Source organism: Xenopus laevis, chromosome 2L (genome assembly GCF_017654675.1).
Source record: "Xenopus laevis strain J_2021 chromosome 2L, Xenopus_laevis_v10.1, whole genome shotgun sequence".
NCBI classification, from domain to species: Eukaryota; Metazoa; Chordata; class Amphibia; order Anura; family Pipidae; genus Xenopus; species Xenopus laevis.
The window spans coordinates 133,341,022-133,360,955 of record NC_054373.1 but is presented as its reverse complement, the minus strand read 5'-3'; the positions used below and the strand labels follow the sequence as shown (position 1 = coordinate 133,360,955).

The following is a 19,934-nucleotide window of genomic DNA, read 5'->3' as shown; positions in this document are numbered from 1 at the left end:
CTTACTACTTTGTGGTTTATTCAGGAGGGCTCAATTTGTGTTCTGCTTCGTGTTCAAGATGGTGGTGCCCATGGCCGCAACATCATGGCGGCATGCCGCTTAGCGAAGTGGCACCACGTGATGTCATCACGTCATGCTTCGCGTGAAAATTTTAAATAAATAGGCACAAGGCTGTGGGGTTAATGCCCAAATATATGTCTTACTTAGCGAGTGAGTTACTTTTTCTGACAAATTTTTGGTTCCTGACCCTTCTGCTCTGATTCTGATGACACTGATCATCTCATGCCTTGAATTCTGCCTGGTTTTTGACTTGGATTATTTCTGCCTGCCTCTGCTACAGCTTCCTACTTGGACCAAATTTTCACACAGTAAAAGCTGTCAGGCCCTGACAGTATTGGCCTTTTATCACTAAGTGGATCTTCCCCAATTACTGTCTGAAACTGCACCAATTACATTATGTGTTTCCCTTATGTGGCTATATGGAACTGCCCTCATTACTATGTGGATTTCTCTTTTAACAGTGACTGGAACTACATACAGTAAGTATGTAACAGTGAAAGTGAACTGAACCTGCTAAAGTTTATGGATCCCCATAAAGTTTATAAAACAACCAAGTTAGCTAACAGATATGAGCCATCAGAACCTAAGAGAATGTTGTTTTTATATTTTAGTATTTTAACATATACCATACAGTCCTTGATGAAATAAAATATAGGCATTACATGACAATAAACATTTGTTTATAGGGAGCAAACAAAACACTCTATTTCTAAAATAATGATACAGCAGGCGGTGACACACTTAAGTTAAAATAGATGATAACAAAGACAGAAACAGTATGATGGAATGATTCCTTTAAGTATAACTAGATTACAGAAAGTATTCAGCCACTTTGCATTTGTATCCTTTAAGTTGCTGGAAGAAAAATCTTTAAATTAAACCTACTTTGCATAATTTACCAAAGGCATTCTTTTTTTTACGTCGTCACCAACAAACAATTAACAGCAAATGAAAGAGATCATTATATCGAGTGCCCCTTTAGATCACCCCAATTAAAAATCGAGTTTGGTTTTATTTTAATTGTAAGATACTAAATTCTAATTTTCTGCTCTGATTGATCTTGTTGACTTATCTTTGAAAGATGTTCTCTCTGTGCAGTGTCTAGAGATTATTTAGCAAGATGCCAATGTTGGCACTTCTTAATGTGTTGATTGGTTATTTTATCAGAAACTGAATAAACTACATCAGTTAATAAAAATGCAATAAATATAATGAGCAATAAAGTAGCATGTGTTTGCATCTGTCAGCCATTTTTAGCATTATAGATGTGTGTATTAAAGCGGGAATGGATCTTCAGAATGGAGTGCAAATACATGTTTCCCCCATTAATACAGTGCTGCACAACTGACTTAAATGTAAAGTTGGGGAGCAATGTTAGGCATGGTTTAAGGTGTATTATGCAGAAAGAGCTGTGTAAAGAGCAATAAAGGGTATGGTTTTGCAAGGTGTGATTTGCGTCTTATGCTACATTTTTAATCATATGCTGAGGATATCTTGCAGGGAAAATGTGCATGGCCAAAATTGGAGAGTGTATACACACTAAAAGGCCATAATGTAAGTTTGGCACTTGTGCCCCTACTAACTGTAAATTAGCCCTTTCATGCATGTTAAACATTTCCAAGTGGTATTGCTTAATCTGTATAAAATGATTAAATATTTTAAGTATGACATTTGCTCTGAAGGTTTAATTGGAAATGGTTAGTACAACTAAAACATCCAGTTTTTTATATGTGTTTGTTCCAGTTATCATTAATTTTATTGAGCATAGGTGGGGGATTTTAAATACATGTATCATTGTCTATTTTATAATTATTTTATAATTAGTAGAGTGATTACTACTTTAAAGAATCAATCAATTTAACACCCCATTTAGGGAATTATGTAAAAAAGGCACTAGGTTTGCCCAGGAGCAGTTATCCATAACAAACAATCAGCAGGTAGAATTTACTAGTCACTTGTTTAAAAGTAAACATCTTATTGGTTGCTATGGATTACTGCTCCTTGGCAAATTTAGCGCCTTTCATAACATATTGAGGTAAGCAACCTGTTTATAATATATAAAATATTGTATACCAAAAAAACAAGCTTAACAGTTAGGGGCTGATTTACTAAAACTCAAATTAACCACAGTTTGTTATAAAAAAAAAAAGTTGATCAAACTCCCTTCCATTAATTGAACTCATTAATGAATTATATTTCTCGGAAAAATTGAAGAGACAAAACGTCGTAACAAAATTGAGTGTCAATTTGTATCGTACAATTGACACTCTGAAAACTTGATTTATAAAATTTTCACTGCAAAAACTGGACTTTTTTGGATTATCGGATGAAAACCCAGACTTTATCAGATTATACAGTGCAGATCACGATGTCAAGAAACACTTCAGGGACATCTGCCATTGACTTCTACATGAAGTCGGCAGGTTTAATTCTGATGTCTATTTCTGATTTTTAGCAGCTTTGGGGTATAATAAATGTCTAAAAATTTGAGTTTTACCCCTAAAAACCTCAACCAGAAGAAAATCAAGGTTTAATAAATGGGCCCCTAAGGGTAAAATATATGGCATGTTTATAAAGTTTGTGCATAAAGTAATTTACTGAACTCATCCAAGACCTAATTGGCTGATTTACACAGATGTGTGTTAACTTTTATGCCAGATTAGGGCCTACATATAGCACATATATTTTAAACCACTCTAGACCTGTGGTAACCCATTCAAGTAAAGGGAACAGATTCAGGCAGCTAACAATTTCTGGTAATGCTTTTTATGCACCTTTTTTTTCAAGATAACACCTCTTTTTCAAACCAGAATGTCATAATGAGCTACGAATTTGCATAAAATAATTAACTCATAAACAGGTGTGGATTTATGATTCACACTATGACATTAAAATGGCCATGTCTACTGTATTTCAACCATTATATAAATATATACCCCTAATTGTACAGTATGTTAATTAAAAACTAAAAATACATTTTAGAGTTATGCATTATATGCTTCTACAATGCTAACTAGCATAAACCAATATATATATATATATATATATATATATATATATATATATATATATATATATATATATATATATATATATACACATATATATATATATATATATATATATATATATATATATACACACACATATATATATATATACACACATATATATAATATATATATATATATACACACACATATATATATATACATATATATATACCTATAAAAATTACATTAAGTTTTATTTACTGTAAGCTGGGTGTAAATTTCTTCCCTACCTGGATGTTAGTTAGAAGTGTCTCTATAGAAGACAATCCATCAGGAAATAGAAAAGGAGATGGGTAGCCAGGAGGTAGAGGTTGCCCATGCCCAGACAGGGAATGTCTATCAAAGCTGTCTCTCGCAGTTGGTGTTGAGAGCAGGGTCTCATCTGTATGTGATTGAAACAAAAATATATAACAAGTTACGCTTGTCTGTTTTTATTAGACCTCAGTAATGGTTTCCCTAGTGGTTTCCAGAACATTTATTGCAAATTGGTTCTTGCTATCAAGAGAAAATGCTTTCTGCTGAATTTTCTTTAATGAAAAAGCTGTAGAGATACAACAAGATAACATTAATGAGTAACTTTATAAGCCTTTTAAATGTGGTCTCTAATGAGACTGAGTTTACAATGCAAGAGAATCTTTCTAAAACAAATATTATCGCACATATATTTGTGTTGTGATAATATATTCAAGCCGGCTTTATGACTACCTTCCAGTTATCTAATTTCAGTTGCTGTTGTTTGGTTCATGGCTTAAAAATAGAAAATTATTTTTAACTATTATTTTTCTTTCTTGGTAATAATGGGGTTATGTATTAACATAGAAAGAAATTAATTTTGGCAGGATAGATGAATGATAATGGTTTTATACATAGTGTACACAAGCTTTTCTAATCCTGACTTTCTGCCATAGTTTCTCCTTTACATTTAACATTTTTTTGCATTTATTTTAATGCAAAGACCACAAATACATTTCTGACATAATTCTCACACAAGCTCATTCAGTTGGACTTATGTAATATATTAATATACGCAACCTGCCAAAAATAAGTATTAATGAGTTTTATCCTTTTAGAGATTGAAAGAAAACGATGAAAGAAAATGATACTCCATTTCTGACTTGAAGGAACCCAATCCCCTCTTTGACTGCAAATTCATGAATCTATCACTCTCCGATGGAACAAAGTCAGCAACCAGCAGAGGAGAAGATGAGATGCTTCTTGTGACACTTTCAGAGACCGTGGAGAAAGCAGCCGGCACTCACAGAACCCACAACAGGCAAAAGTAAACAAACTGCAAATTTTATTTCAGGCATGGAATGAATAAGCACAGCCTACACCTTCAGAGACATCTGCACTGCTTAAGTGATCTGGTCATCATGGACTGGTACAAAAGCCCAGGTACATAACATGTAGCATTCCTAACCAAATTCTTTAATTAATTTTTTTTAGTTATCATTGACTGCCCCTACACTGTAATATATTGTGCCACATACCATATATAATATTTTGGGGTTTTTTTCCTAAGTTGGTGAAAGCAGTAAAAGTCATGTGTAAATAGTGTGTTTTACTTGTGTGAGCATGGTGACCATATTGGCACAGACCTCAAGCTCTCTAATGAGTTGTCCGCATGGATTCCTATACAATTCTAGGGAAATGTAATTATGCAGTATATTAGAGGGTTCAATCACCCTTAGTACATCTGATTTGGGGTAAAAAAAGAACTGGGAACTTTGAAATTGCCTTTTATTATGATTATCTCTGCTTAGGTGTCAGTTATAAATCTACTACTAGCATAAAAAGGATTTAATTCACTGTAAAAAGAACGATGCTTTAAAAACAAGAACTCCATTATGTATTTCTAGTTTGGTAACATATATTGGACCTATTAAACTCCCAGAATGTGTACATTGGGGAAAAACGAAATGGTGTTCAGTGCACTGTAATCACAATGCTTATGTTTATAAAAGAAGTCATCAGATTCTTGCACATATACCACTCTTAGCAACACAGCAAACAATGCTGAAAACTGTATGAAACCTACAGTATGTTAGACATGGGGCTGGATATGGCAATTACTCCCCTCAAGAACTAATGAGTCTTGTCAGTGTAATGAGAACCCTTGCATATGTTTAATCTCAGAGTTTTCACAGTAGCTTTTTAAATGCTAAGATCCACAAACAGTTTTTCTCCACAACACTTGCAATAACATAGCTTGCCGAACCCCAGTGAAAATGCAAATCTTAATAAAACTAGTGTCCGGCTTTGTAATGCTGGTAAATGGGTGGTAAACTCAGGTAAATGTGCCACTGGGACTGATAAAAATAACAGAAAAGAAGCAGTGCAATAAGGATAAAATGCTTAGTAAAATAAAATATATTGCCCAGGGGGGAAATTCCTACTGTACTGTACATTTGAAGCTGGCATCCAGATTTCCCTTTATGTCTGCTGTATAAACTGTTAGTGCTAAAATATATCAATTACATTTGAAACAGAAGCAGAATTCAGAACTCAGAATTGTACGTTTTTACAATTGATCTGTTTATTTATATAAACCACAACCATTATTAGATTGTTTGCTTAATTTTAGAAGAACGTTTACATAGCTGGGTTTACAAGCACCTTCACTAGAAAATGCGGGCACAGGTTGGAATCTCCTATGCATACATCTGTATGTCTATAAGTGCACAGATATAAGTATGTGCTGCACAGAAATGTGGAAATTGCAGCAATCTACTTGGCTCTAACAATCTTCTTGGACTTTATCAAAACTCAGTAAATCATGCAAATATTAGTACTGATACAGAAAATGAATCAGATAAGGAAAAGCCATGGCAAGACAAACAACACAGAAGATCCAAGCATCATAATATTTTTACTGTAACTCTCTAAAACCCAATTTACTTAATTCAAAAGTTTAAAAATGCTTTATTTAAAGGTCTTAAGACTAATGTGGCTGCCATTTCAGTTTGCAAGCAGATTAAGGGGCTGATTCATTAAGGGTCGTATATCGAGGGTTAATTAACCCTCGATATTCGACTAGGAATTGAAATCCTTCAAATTCGAATATAGAAGTCGAAGGATTTAGCGCAAATACTGCGATCGCACGATCGAAGGATTATTCCTTCGAATCGAACGATTCGAAGGATTTTAATCCAACGATCGAAGGAATATCCTTCGATCAAAAAAACTTAGGAAAGCCTATGGGGACCTTCCCCATAGGCTAACATTGACTTCGGTAGCTTTTAGCTGCCGAACTAGGGGGTCAAAGTTTTTTTTAAAGAGACAGTACTTCGACAATCGAATGGTCGAATAGTCGAACGATTTTAAGTTCGAATCCTTCGATTCGAAGTCGTAGTCATAGTCGAAGGTCGAAGTAGCCCATTCGATGGTCGAAGTAGCCCAAAAAATACTTCGAAATTCGAAGTTTTTTTACTTCGAATCCTTCACTCGAATTTAGTGAATCGGCCCCTAGGTGTGGGAAACAGAGCAGTATTTGGGGTTCTTTGGGAAGGTCTCTCATTCTTTATAAAACTGCATTATTTTTCCCTTGCATAATCAATATAAGTGCACCATTAATTGGCATAGAAATTTTTTTCTGTGTATTTGTTCTCATGCAGTAGAGTGCAAACTGCCATTTTGCTTTGTCTTCCTTTACAGCAGAAGCTAAAACTAATTTTGAATTATTATCTCAACCGCTGTCTTTTGGAAGGAATTTTATTAATGAAACCAACTGCCAGATAGACTTTAAGATGTTATACTTTTCCAATTAATTTGAAACATTAAATTGATAAAATGCTGTGAAATAGTCTGTGTTGGTGAGTGAAGAAATTGGCCCTATAATACTTTGCGATTCATGTAATCTCTTAATTTGTTACTATTACTACTTGCCAAGATGATATCCTTTACATGTATTTATTACATTAGGGTTCTGTTACAAAAAATATAAAAGCCTCAATCCAGTCAAATATATATCTTAAATTGGCATTGTTAATTTCATGTGATAAAAGGTATTTCTGTTCATGTCTGTATCCATGTGTGTGTTTTTCTCTTTCCTTTGTCCTTGAAAATATATATTGTCTTTGAACAGCCCAACACATGCATAACAAATCACAATCATCATCAGTCAAGTTGCTTGGCTTCCGAAATAAATTCAGGTTAATCACTATTATCACTATCATTATAGTTTGTTGCAGCCACTAACACCTGTACATGCCGACTGAATACCCACACCAACAGGTCACTAAGGGTAGTTTAATTCATAGTAGATAAATGTGCTCTCCAAAGAAAGTATTACTTTTAAAATTTCCCCAGGACAATTTTGAGGGAATATAAGAAAAGATGAGGAATGCAAACAACCGTGTTAAGGGACTTGATCAGCAGAAAAAATAGAACTGCATATTTTATAGTTTTCAGTATTGAGGAATATGTAATAAAACTTATTTCTAAAAATAAATCATTGGGTTGAAACACAAAATACTCCAACTTCAAGCTGACTAAATGAATTATAAACTGTCTATAATAAAAAGAAAATAGTGCATTTTTATTTTTAATTTATGACTATTTTATTACATTACTCTTCAGTGTTTTAAAGAACTTAAACAGCATAATTTCCCAGATCTAGTAACAAATAGGAGCCAATTGTGTCAGGGTTACTAGCGGAGTAACAAACTTTACACCTTTCATTGCCTCTAAATAGTCTTCTCTGCTAAGATACCCTTCATATTGCTCTGGAATTTTCCACCACCATCTGTAGGTGTGAAAGTATCCGTGGTGATGTAGCACACATAATTTCCATTACTATAAAAAGAAATTCAACAAATGTAATATCTTACTCCAAGCAGCTCAGTGTAAGCTATAAAAATGTTTAGCCCATTTGCATTCGAAGCTTCTGGCCTGGGGTTGGGATATATAACCAACTGCTCTTACACTGAATACACAGCTCACTCATTCCCTGGATAACCACGAAAGCATTTTCTATGGTTAATTGCTTTGGTGCTGTTGAACACCTTTGGAAAATGATAAATATTTTGAGACACTTATTTCCCACTGACACTTTCCATTAAAAACAAAATTAAAGAGAAGTTCATTACATTCTGAAGCAATCATTTGGTCTGTCTATGTAGAGGCAATCTGGCAATCTCTAATTATCATTGCTACTGTGCTGACTTGCTGAGAACTAAACAAATTAAACACATATAGGGATCCTGATACCAATGCCCTTTTCTTCAGAACTACAGAAAACAAACAATAATGACAAAAAACAGAGCTACTGCTTCCCATTTGTTTATGGTTTTTAACATCTCAACCACACCAAAGAGAATTTTCTGAAGGAATACCTTTATCTGGCTTGCTATCATCATCATGCTTTAATGAAGGAAACAGGTAATTTAATAATTAGTGGAAGATTTAGCTCTCAGCTGCTTTGAAAAAAAAATGTTTTGTGTGGCTGATATACATATCCCACTATCATACCACTGTAAACAAAATGCTTTTCCCCAAGTGGAATTCTCAACCTTAATATAATCTGCCTCCCAAACACGATCTCACCAATAAGCCTCCCTCAACCAGCATCTCCTAGAAATAAGAAAGAAATAAGAAGAAAGAAAGAAAGAAAGAAAGAAAGAAAGAAAGAAAGAAAGAAAGAAAGAAAGAACAGCCATTTATTTCTCTCCCTCTACGTATATGATTTGTATAAAAGTAAAGGAATTCACCAATTAGTACAATACATAATAGTACACATACACTGAACAATGTAAGACTGCATTTTACAGTTAGAAAACAGATGTTGGTAATCCAGTGTAAATCTGTCTCAATTAAATGACTGATGAATCGAGGTTCTGATCAAAAAGCACTGTTTATTTTGTTCTGGCCACAGCTTTAAAGCACCACATTAAAACAAAAGAACTGATTGTTTCAGCTTTTCCTGTAATGTATTATTTATATGTTTCTGCTTAATTGGAACCCGATCTAACTGTAGAGGGCAAAGCAGTGTTTATGGTTTAGATTCACTGCAATATTTTATCCCACTTAATTTTCAAAATCTTAGAGACTGTAATTTCAGCTGTAGTTAATTTCTATTTTGGTGTAGGGGGTATAAATGGAACTATGGTATTTTTATCTGGATCAACAATAGGTTGAAGTTTTTTCTATTAGCTTATTAATAGATTTACAGTTGCTAACACTATGGGGCGAATTTATCAACATTTGTATCTTTTTTTTCCAGGGGTTGAATTTTAATGTGCTAAAAAATGTGCATTTAAATAGTGACATTCATCAAACAATAAAAGCAGGAAAAACGTTAATATAAAACATTGTCAATTGGATCTGTTTTTAACTAATTGCAAAATATTTATCTAATTCATGGTTTTTAGAGTTTTTCATATATTTTTTAGCGCTTTTCATAAACTCACAAAAAAAGCTGGGTAAAGGTATTCTTACTTTTTTTCTTGAATTTATTACAGTGTGTTTTTATAGTCCGATATTTTTCTAAATAAGGAAACATTTGTACTCTTTTTAAAATGTAAGTTTATTTATGGCAGAAGAAAAAAACCTCTAAAGATACAAAAATATGAATTTTGATATATAACACTCCAAGGGGCCCATTTACTTAGTTCGAGTGAAGGAATAGAGGAAAAAAAGTTTGAATTTCAAATGGTCGAATATGGCTACTTCGATCGAACGATTATTCCTTCTTTCGTTCGATCGTAGTAATAGCGCAAAATCCTTCGACTTCGATATTCAAAGTTGAAGGATTTTACTTCGACGGTCGAATATCGAGGGTTAATTAACCCTCGATATTCGACCCTAGGTAAATGTGCCCCTTAGTATACATTCACTGTTTTTATTAATTAAATTTAATAAATATACATAATATTTTTGGTTTGAAATTCATTACAGACAGCTGTACTTAAATACATTTTAAAAGGCTTTATAATGTGTTAACCTGAGCTTATTGCAAACCTCAGTGCTTCAATTAGTTTTTTTAGCAATTAAAATTCCATTTAACTGAGACTTTCAAATAACTAAATTGTCATATTCTCTCTCATTTTTAACAGCTATCAGAATTTCTCAGTTTTACTGACATTTAGGGGGTTATTTATTAAAGTCCGAATGTCAAAAACAAAAATTTGAAAAAAAATTTGGAAAAAAATCTCAAATTTGTCGACATTTATTATACCCCGAGCATGGAAAAATTCTGAATCCAGCATCTCAGACCTTTCGAGGTTGTATATAAGTCAATAGGAGAGGTCCCTATCCTAATTGGAAGTTTCTGTGGTCTGAGCTGCAAATAGTCTGAAAATCCAGCTATTTCTGACTTTTCAGGCAAAAATCCTAAAAATTTGGGCTTTTGGGAAAAAGCCCAAACAAATCGAGTGATTTGGGTTTTTGCTTGATTTTCTCGAGTTTGTCCCCAATCCAATTAAATCATGCTTTTTTTAAATAATTAAAGATCTCAATACTTCAAGCACTTGTGAGAAAGGTATGAGTTTTGTGAGAGTGCTTTTAGGGAGAGCATCTTTTACATAGAAAACTGCCTGGTGACCTCATTTTTTGGTAAATGATGTGAGTAGCTTAAGGTCACAAGAAAAGGACCCAATAGTTATCAGTAAAATAAACCCTTGCTATAGGAGTCATCATCACATAAGATCACGGTATCTGTTAGAAAGTAGTTTATTGAAATGTGAGGTGTCAGTATAATAATATTAATAGGGTTATCATTCTGATGATATCTTATTTATTCCATAAATTGCTTAAGCTGAATCCCAGCCACCTATTCAACATCAAGTTGTAGTTACCTATTACAGAAAAAAATTAATATACCCTTTACACAAAAGCTAATTCTTAACTTTTACTTCCCTTTAAATAATGTATACATTTTTCAGCTTCCTGGGTTATCATGATTTGTCACCTGATATTTACTCTTGAGTTCTTTTAACCTGCATCCCTTTGTTTGCTGAAATGACAATCCACATTAAGACCAAGCTGGGGGAAACCTAAGAGCTGTGAACTGAATTAATTGTATTTTTGTTCACACACCATATGTGTTATATTATATTATATTATATACTAAATACCAGGAACCACATAAAGCAGTTCATCTACTGTATGTTCTATGTACACCAAGAAAAAGGGCTAGATCAGATTCTTGGATATTTCCTGCCCTTTATTCAACGCTTTGCTCAATTGCTTTTGTTTTAAATTAAAACAAAAACATTTACCATGAATGATAAGATCAATATTAGTACAGCTAGCCTACCAGAAGATTGTCAGCCAGGTTTATTACAATACCAAAAAATTTTTTGGGAACAAAACAAATACTCAAGTATTATTTGCAGATTACTCTGTTTCATTATTTAGATTCATGGAATAAATAATATTGGCTTTTTATTTTGGCACATATTTCATTTCAGCTGTGATCAACATTGTACTAAAATAAAGTCAAGTATAACAGCCGCTCTATGCCCATCAAAACTCACAGACGTCTGCCAAGTACTTGTAACAGCTGGTGTTACATTAATTAGTTTAAACTATTTATTTCATCCATCTCCAGAGCAGATTGAGCAAAAACATTAGAGATTATTCTAGCATCTGTAAGTATGCTGCAAACATTCACTGAATAAAGTTGCTATATTGGTTGTTAACTAATACATCTGATTTAAAGCTAAGGACTGCTGTTTGGAATCCAAAACGCTGATTAACTGAGTGTAATGGAAGGCAAGTGTACATTTGTAAGACCAGAGGTATGAATGCAAATTCGTTTTTAGTTAACAAAATGTCTTACTAAACATAATTAAAAAGTACTAATACTTCCTAGCAAACTGATTCCTTGACTCTTGGATAAGAAAAGATATGTTATAATGCTGCATTTTTATTCATTCGGTTCAATGACAATGAAACCACTGCTATAAAATAAATCTGTGATGAAAGTTCAAATGTTTTTTGCAAAAGGCTATTAATATTTAAAAATATATAATTATTCTTTAAAAATAAGGTCTTAAATACAGCTAAATACGAGAATAAAGTTTAATAAAAAGAATTACTATTATTCAACAATGCACATGTAGAATATGTGAAAATGTGTATTAATGAAGTTTATATTTTTTTCACTCCTGGTGTTGCTTTCTTTGATCCAATTAGTTGGGAGGAATCTACAACATATCTCCAGCATACTTTAGAGAGACAGCATCCACCTATGCATAGTCTTGTGCATTCCACTGCAACATATATATTAACAAGGGCATGAATAAAGAAGACATTTAGGTAGTGCTGTATTGTTAGTTTCCACCCCTATGGGCACAACCCCACTGCAAGACAACTTAATACATGCATAAAACACAACATCTGTATACATGCCCTTAAGGTCTACACAAAGCTGTGAGTATGGTGTAAACCTATGTGAAGTAGATCATTTGTTCCTTTAGTTGGGTGTGACTTCTGGGTCAAGAAAGTGGTGATGGTTAGGGCTTTGGCTTATCTCAAACCTTATGTGCTTTAGTCAGGAGCCAAGACCCACATGTTAACTGAAGCTGGGGTTAACAGATGAAACAGTAACTGTTTTTGAAAAACGTTCCCTGATGCGTGAAAGGCTGTAGGAATCTTAAAACCCATAGTTAGATATTCATTCTGCACTTCACACCTACAAAATCCTTATATGCATACATTGTACAATAAATATGAATATTTGTGTAGAGAAGCTGTTTATTGGCCATGGCACCTGTTTCAATGGGCACAGTAGTTAAATACTATAGCTGTACTTGGGTGAACCAATCTTTGTTCTTCCCAATTACATTTTCCAAATGCGAATTATAGGTTATATTGTATCTGTAATAGTGACAAATAAAACCCTACATCATTATATTTGTTTTATCAGTGGAATAAGTGGTGTTTGGAATTCAAGCTGTACAGGGCAAATACTTGGATATAAAATGTAATATGTATTGGTCATTACCATTCCATAGCATCATTAACTAAGAACCCAATTCCCCATTTCCCAATCAACAGTTAAACATGTTACCACTGTGTCAGCCATTATATGGTCTATACTTTCTTTTGCGACCCATTACATATTTCTCAGAATAAAGGTGGCCATACACGGGCCGATAAAAGCTGCAGACAGATCGAGTGGACAGCTTATTGCCCCGTGTATGGGGCCCTCCGGCGGGCTTCCACAATCGATATCTGGCCGAAAGTCGGGCAGATGTCGATTGGACGGGACTAAAAATCCCGTCGGATCGGGGCCACATTTGTTCGTTGATGCGGTTCCATGATCAGACCACCCGTTAGCCATCGTTAGGATCCGATATTGCCCACCTCAAGGGGTGCATATCGGGGAGAGATATGCTCGTTTGGCGACATTGCCAAACAAGCAGATCTCCTCTCCGTGTATGGAGGCACTTATTTTTTTTCCTATTTAATGCCTAATAGATGAGATAAGTACTAGGTTTTTGCTTGTATTACTATTGGAGGGCTTTCTACTCAATGTCTTGGGATAACGTTGAATACTTAGGTGTTTAATAGTGTTTTTTTTTAATTAAAATGGGACTTTGATTATCAATGGTAACAAGATTTTAGAAACTTTTAGCTTATTGTAAGCATTTATTTTTCACAACCATATCCATGGTCACAAACAGATTTAATTATGGCCATTTATTCAGCAGAACTATGTGCACACATTCCATAACCATTTGGCTTTTATTTTCCATGGGCAGATTACTATAGGATGGGACATAAAGCACTGCTGATTAAACATAATAAAGATTTGGTAGACTGCTGAAACTGTCTATCGCACTTACTAGATTCTTTTATCTCTTACATGGGAAATTGTAATGTTAAGGGAAAACCGAAATCTTTGGCTCATTTAATTCTGTCAGTTCCTGTAAAAGATCCTCAAATGTATACAACATTACCTTGCCATTATAATCCAATTTTTTTAAAAGCATAGTCATGAAACACTGCCATGAAACCTGTTCATTAAAGGAGACATAGGATAAATGAAAAAACCCTAATTTTGTAGCCAATTATGAGTAATATATGGTGTTGCTTTTACATGGTGCTAAAAATTAATAACTGTCCCTGCCAGAAGCACAGTAGGTGGGGGACAGCCAATCACAACCCTGCAGTCACACAAGCAAAGACAGGCATCAGTTCCCTATCAGGTCCTGCTAGCTGCTGATAGGTTCCTGTCCTACAGTGCAGTGAGCTGAGTGCTGCTGGCTCCTCTGCACAGCCTGGGAATTCAGGGGGCAGGAAGTGGAAGAGAATAGTGGGATTATTGGGGTTTTTGCAGAAATATTCAATAAATCCGCCTGAAAATTTTTCTATATCTAAATAAGTATAACGCACTGGTACATTTTTATTTTTTTACACAAAATGTCTCCTTTAAGTGCAAGCTGAAAATTTCTTGCAACTTTTCACCCAGGTCTAATAAATATTTGAAACTTCCTCATTGGTTTGAAAGATTCTCACTATTATAAAGCCAGTTTATAAATAACTTTTTCCAAGAACAATGGACAAAGTTGACAAAAACTGCCCTTCAGTAATTGTTTGCTACTAAAAATGCATTATTTATATATAACAGCCTACAAGATTTTGAAAAAAAACAAACACATTTTTAATAAGTACACAAACTCATGTGAAGACATAGACAAGGTAGACTGCTCTTACAGTACTACAGCAGTTATACTGTGTATTAAAGAAATTAACACAGTAAGCAACGTTGAAAAAAGACACACCCATCAAGTTCAACCTTTTAAGTTTATATATAGACACTCCAAAAACTGATAGAGGTGCTCACCACAACTCTCCAGAAGTCTCACCCAGGTTCCCAGCTACTTTCACTCAGGAGTCACAAAACATGTCAGTAGTTTAAAAGGCTTCTGTGTGATTTTTATGATGTTGTTTTTGTTTCTCAATTACACTGTTTACACTGCAAATAATTCACTATACCATATAAAATGTAATTCCTGAACCAGCAAGGATAATTCTTTTTAATTGTAATATTGGTGGGTAGGCAGCCATCTTAGGTCATTTTGCCTGGTTATGTGCAGAAAGAGCCAGGACTGGCAGGCTGTTTCTGCTATTCAATATACTGAATGTGTTGCAATGGGACCTGGATTTTACTATTGAGTGTTGTTCTTAGAACTACCAGGGAACAGTTATCTTGGGTTAGGGTGCTGCTATCTGGTTACGTTCCCATTGTTCTGTTGTTAGGCTGCTGGGGGGGAGGGGGGGAGGGAGGGGTGGTATCACTCCAACTTGCAGTGCAACAGTAAAGAGTGACTGAAGTTTATCAGAGCTTAAGTCACATGACTAGGGGCAGCTGAGAAACAGACAATATGTCTAGCCCCATGTCAGATTTACAGTATAAATAAAATATAATAAAATCTGTTTGCGCTTGGATTCAGTACAGAATTCTGCTGGAGCAGCACTATTAACTGATGCATTTTGAAAAACACATTTTTTCCCATGACAGTATCCCTTTAAGAATTTATTGCACTAAACTGTGCTGACAGCTAATTTAAAATAGTTGAAATAAAGAAAGACATGTTTTACTACTATTTGAAGAGTGTGGTTGATCCTGAGCTGTGGAAAATTTATATAAGTTTATATATATATAACCTGCCTAACTGCTAGTTGATCCAGAGGAAGGAAAATAAAAACCAATCTGAAGCCTCTCCAATTTGCGTCAAAGAGGGAAAAAATCCTTCCTGACTCCAAGATGGCAATCGAACCAATCCCTGGATCAACTTGTGCCATGAGTTATCTTTCATAACCCTGTAATCCTTCATTTGCTAAAAAGCTATCCAACCCCTTCTTAAAGATATCTCATGTATCAGCATCTACAACTAATTCAGGAACAGAATTCCACATCTTCACAGCTCTCACTGTAAAAGATCCCTTCAGAATATTTAAACAGAACCTCCTTTCTTCTAAATGGAATGGGTGCTCTATGAGTAAACTACTTGTAAATAAATACCCTTATATATTAATACATGGTTATCATATAACCTCTTAAAGGAAAACAATACCCCACAAACAATGTAGGTCTCTATGAAAAGATATTGCATAAAACAGCTCATATGTAAAACCCTGCTTCATATAAATAAACCATTTTCATACTAATATACTTTTCTAGTAGTATGTGCCATTGGGTAATCATAAATAGAAAATTGTCATGTTAAAAAATAAGGGCCACCCCCTGGGATCGTATGATTCACAGTGCACACAAACAAACCATACATGTTAGGTCACATGAGCCTATTAACAGACAGAGTTCTGTCTTTTGCTTCCACACTTCTTCCTGTTAGAGTTAGAGTTGTAGTATTTCTGGTCAGGTGATCTCTGAGGCAGTACAGAGACCATCATGAAATGGTGGTTCAAGGCAAGAGATGAAAAAGGCAATATTTATTTATATATATATATATATACCAGTTTGGTAAGATTCTTTAATATGCCACTTAATATGATATAAACTATCTGTTGCTTAAGTATTCATTTTGGAGGTATAGTTTTCCTTTAAGCACTTCTTCTCCAGCGTGAGCAACCCCAATTTGGCCAGTATTTCCTCATAGCTGAAATTCTCCATACCTTTTACTAGCTTAGTTGCCCTTCTCTGGACCCTCTCTAATTCAATAATATCTAGCATGGCAGACCAAAACTGTACTGCATATTCTATATGGGGCCTTGCCAGCACTATGTACAGTGGAAGAATGACCCCCTCCTCCCACAAATCTATGTCCCTTTTAATACAGCTCAAGACCTTGCTTGCCCTTGAAGCTGCTGACTGGCATTGCTTGCTACAGCCAAGTTTATTTTCGACAAGGACTTCAAAGTACTTTTCCTTTATGGATTTGCCTAGTACAGTCCCGGATACGGTTCAGGATTTGGCCAGGATTCGGTCATTTAAATAGGATTCGGATTCAGCCAAATCCTTCTGCCAAACCAAATCCGAATTTGCATATGCAAATTAGGAGCGGGAGGGAAATCATGTGACTTTTTGTCACAAAACAAGGAAGTATAAAATGTTTTCCCCTTTCCACCCCTAATTTGCATATGCAAATTAGGATTATGTTTGTTTTGGTATTCAGCCGAATCTTTCACAAAGGATTCGGGGGTTCAGCCGAATATAAAATAAGGGATTCGGTGCATCCCTAATAAGTGGTTTACATATTTTTACATCCCAGGTTCATGACCTTTATATTTATCAACATTGAATCTCATATGCCACTCAGCCGCCCAGATTGCCAGTTTGTCATGCTCCTGCTAAAAGGATGCCACATTCTGGATGGAATGAATTGGGCTTCATAGTTGTGTGTCATCTGCAAACACTGATACATTACTTATCATACCTTCCCCATAGTCATTAATGAACAAGTTAAATAAAAGTGGGTGCAAAACAGACCCCTGAAGGACCCCACTAAGAACCTTATTTCAAGTAGAGAATGTACCATTAACAACCAACCTCTGTACCCGATCCTGTAGCCAGTTTTATATCCATGTGTAAATGACTTCATTAAGCCCAACAGCCCTTAGTTAAGAAAGCAGTCATTTGTAGGGCACTATATCAAACTCTTTGGGGAAATCCAAAAAGATCACAGCCACTGCTCCCCCGCTGTCGAGCATCTTACTTATCTCACCATAAAAAGCAATCAAATTTGTCTGACATGACCTAACCTGATAGGTCTGTTCATAATGCCATTTACTAGGACAAAATATTGAAAGTGATCCTTTAACAAGACTTCAAATAATTTGTCCACCATGGATGTCAAACTTACTGACCTATAATTACCAGGCGGAGATCATAATCCCTTTTTAAATATAGGAATGACGTCAGCTTTCCTTCAAGGCCCTGACGTCTTGTTCACATTCATTTTTTGTAAAGCTTTAGGAACCATATCCTGAGTCAGCCACTGACTAGATTGAGCTGAGCCAAGAGGTGAGTCTGGGAATTCGGACTCCTCTATTGTATATACTGAATAAAAGAACTAATTTAACATATTCAACTTTTCTGTATCTGTTACAACCATACTGGTACCATTATTTAAAGGTGCCACACTTGCAACCTGCATCTTTTTACTTAATATACTTAAAAAATTGTTGGGGTTAATCTTAGCCTTTGCTGTTATGTGTTCCTCATTTCCAATCTTTGCCTTTCAGATTGATGTATTACAACATTTATCATAGTGTTTATATATTTATTAAATGCAGCTACTGTCCCCACAGACTTTCTCTTCATTCCCATTTTCTTCTTTACTTCTATATTAAGCCACATAGGGTGTTTCTTGGTACTTCTAAATTTACTTCTTAAGGGAATAAATTGAGAACAGTAACAATTTAATATAATTTTAAATTACAACCATTGTTGTTGTATGTTCTTAGCAGAAAACATAATTCCCCAATCTATGCTCTGAAAGGCAGCCCCTAAAGCGCTAACATTTGCTTTTGTGAAAATCAGGGTTCTTGTTGCCCCAGTGTATATTTGTTTTTTGTACCAGACATTAAATTAGGTCACATTATGGTCATTATTGCCCAGGGGTTCAATTACTTGCCCATTTGCTATTTGTTCTGGGTCATTAGAGATCACTAGATCTAGTATAGCATTTATCTAGTTGGCTCCTCAACAACCAGTGCCATAAATTGCCCAATTATTAAGAAAGCTCAAGCTTTTAAGATTTTAAGCAGTTGTGTATTCAAGACCTTGTTTGTTTCAGAAAGACGTCATACAAATCTTTGATCAGTTTCCCTTTACATCACCAATACACCATCATCATTTTTTTTAAAGATGATGCATAAAAGACAGCTCTCTTGTTGCAGTAACTTTATATGTTTTTATAAGGATGCTAAATCCTAAGCTGGCAAGAATGCATACAGTATGTTTATTTCACCACTGCTCTGCAATTATTGAGCGCCACTTAATTATAGCAACAGATGCTCGAGTGTAACAACCAGAAAAATCAAACACCTCATTTCCAGGTTATTTTTTCCATTGCTTCTGCCAGCAGCAGATGTGTGAGCCCCTTGTGCTCTAGCATAAATACTTATCAAATCCTAACAGGTCACCTATGTCACAAACAACATTTCAGATGCAACTGTTTCACCTGATAATAGGCTCTGAAAATAAAACTGTGAGCTGTAAATACATTGTATTACGAATGAAATGCCATAATGTGAAATTGCTTTTTCTCTGACTATAACAAAAGTCCTTGACAGTTTTTGGCAGTGATAAATCACACTCCCATTAATTGTCTCCTCTCTCATTGGAAGGTGAGCCAGTAAAAGGGACAGTCAATAAAAATGACTCAAAGAGGATTTGGCAACAAAAAAAAAAGAAGTCATTTTCAGACAAATAAAAATATTTGAGTTGATGTCTTTGTTTCACAAGGCATACAGTAGTTTAGAAAATGCATTACAGGGAATTAACAGCTTTACGGTTTTGTAAATCAAATTTTAATCCATTAAACAATAGCCTTAATATGAAATTCTCTATAGTGTTTACTACATGTCTTAAGTCATTAGAATGTAGCTGTATATAAAATAAATCTATTTTCTGACAAGTTCACGTATATAGTTACTTTTAGGTTTGTTTCTATTTTTATAAAGTATATTATGGACGTTTAGAATTGAACAAGCTAGACTTCTTGCTAGTTTACTAAACAAATGCACATTTTGTATGTATGTATGTATGTATGTATATTTTTATTATTTAAGCGCTCCTTGAGGGCAAAGCACTGTACAACAAAACAATAAATTAGTAGTAACAAACAAGGGGTCATTGGAATAAAAAGTAACAATAAGTGCATTATTAGAATACAATTCACAAAAATA

The 19,934-nt window shown here is 34.6% G+C and overlaps 1 protein-coding gene across 3 annotated transcripts in view; it reads right to left on the bottom strand.

Moving 5' to 3' along the window:
- dach1.L (dachshund family transcription factor 1 L homeolog) overlaps positions 1-19,934 on the bottom strand; it is a 211,821-nt gene that overhangs the window by 17,746 nt on the left and 174,141 nt on the right. For all 3 annotated transcript variants that reach the window (XM_018247292.2, XM_018247293.2, XM_018247291.2), the window contains one exon: positions 3,344-3,495. In XM_018247292.2, the coding sequence (XP_018102781.1) occupies positions 3,344-3,495 (152 nt within the window). The remainder of the gene's footprint in view (positions 1-3,343; positions 3,496-19,934) is intronic.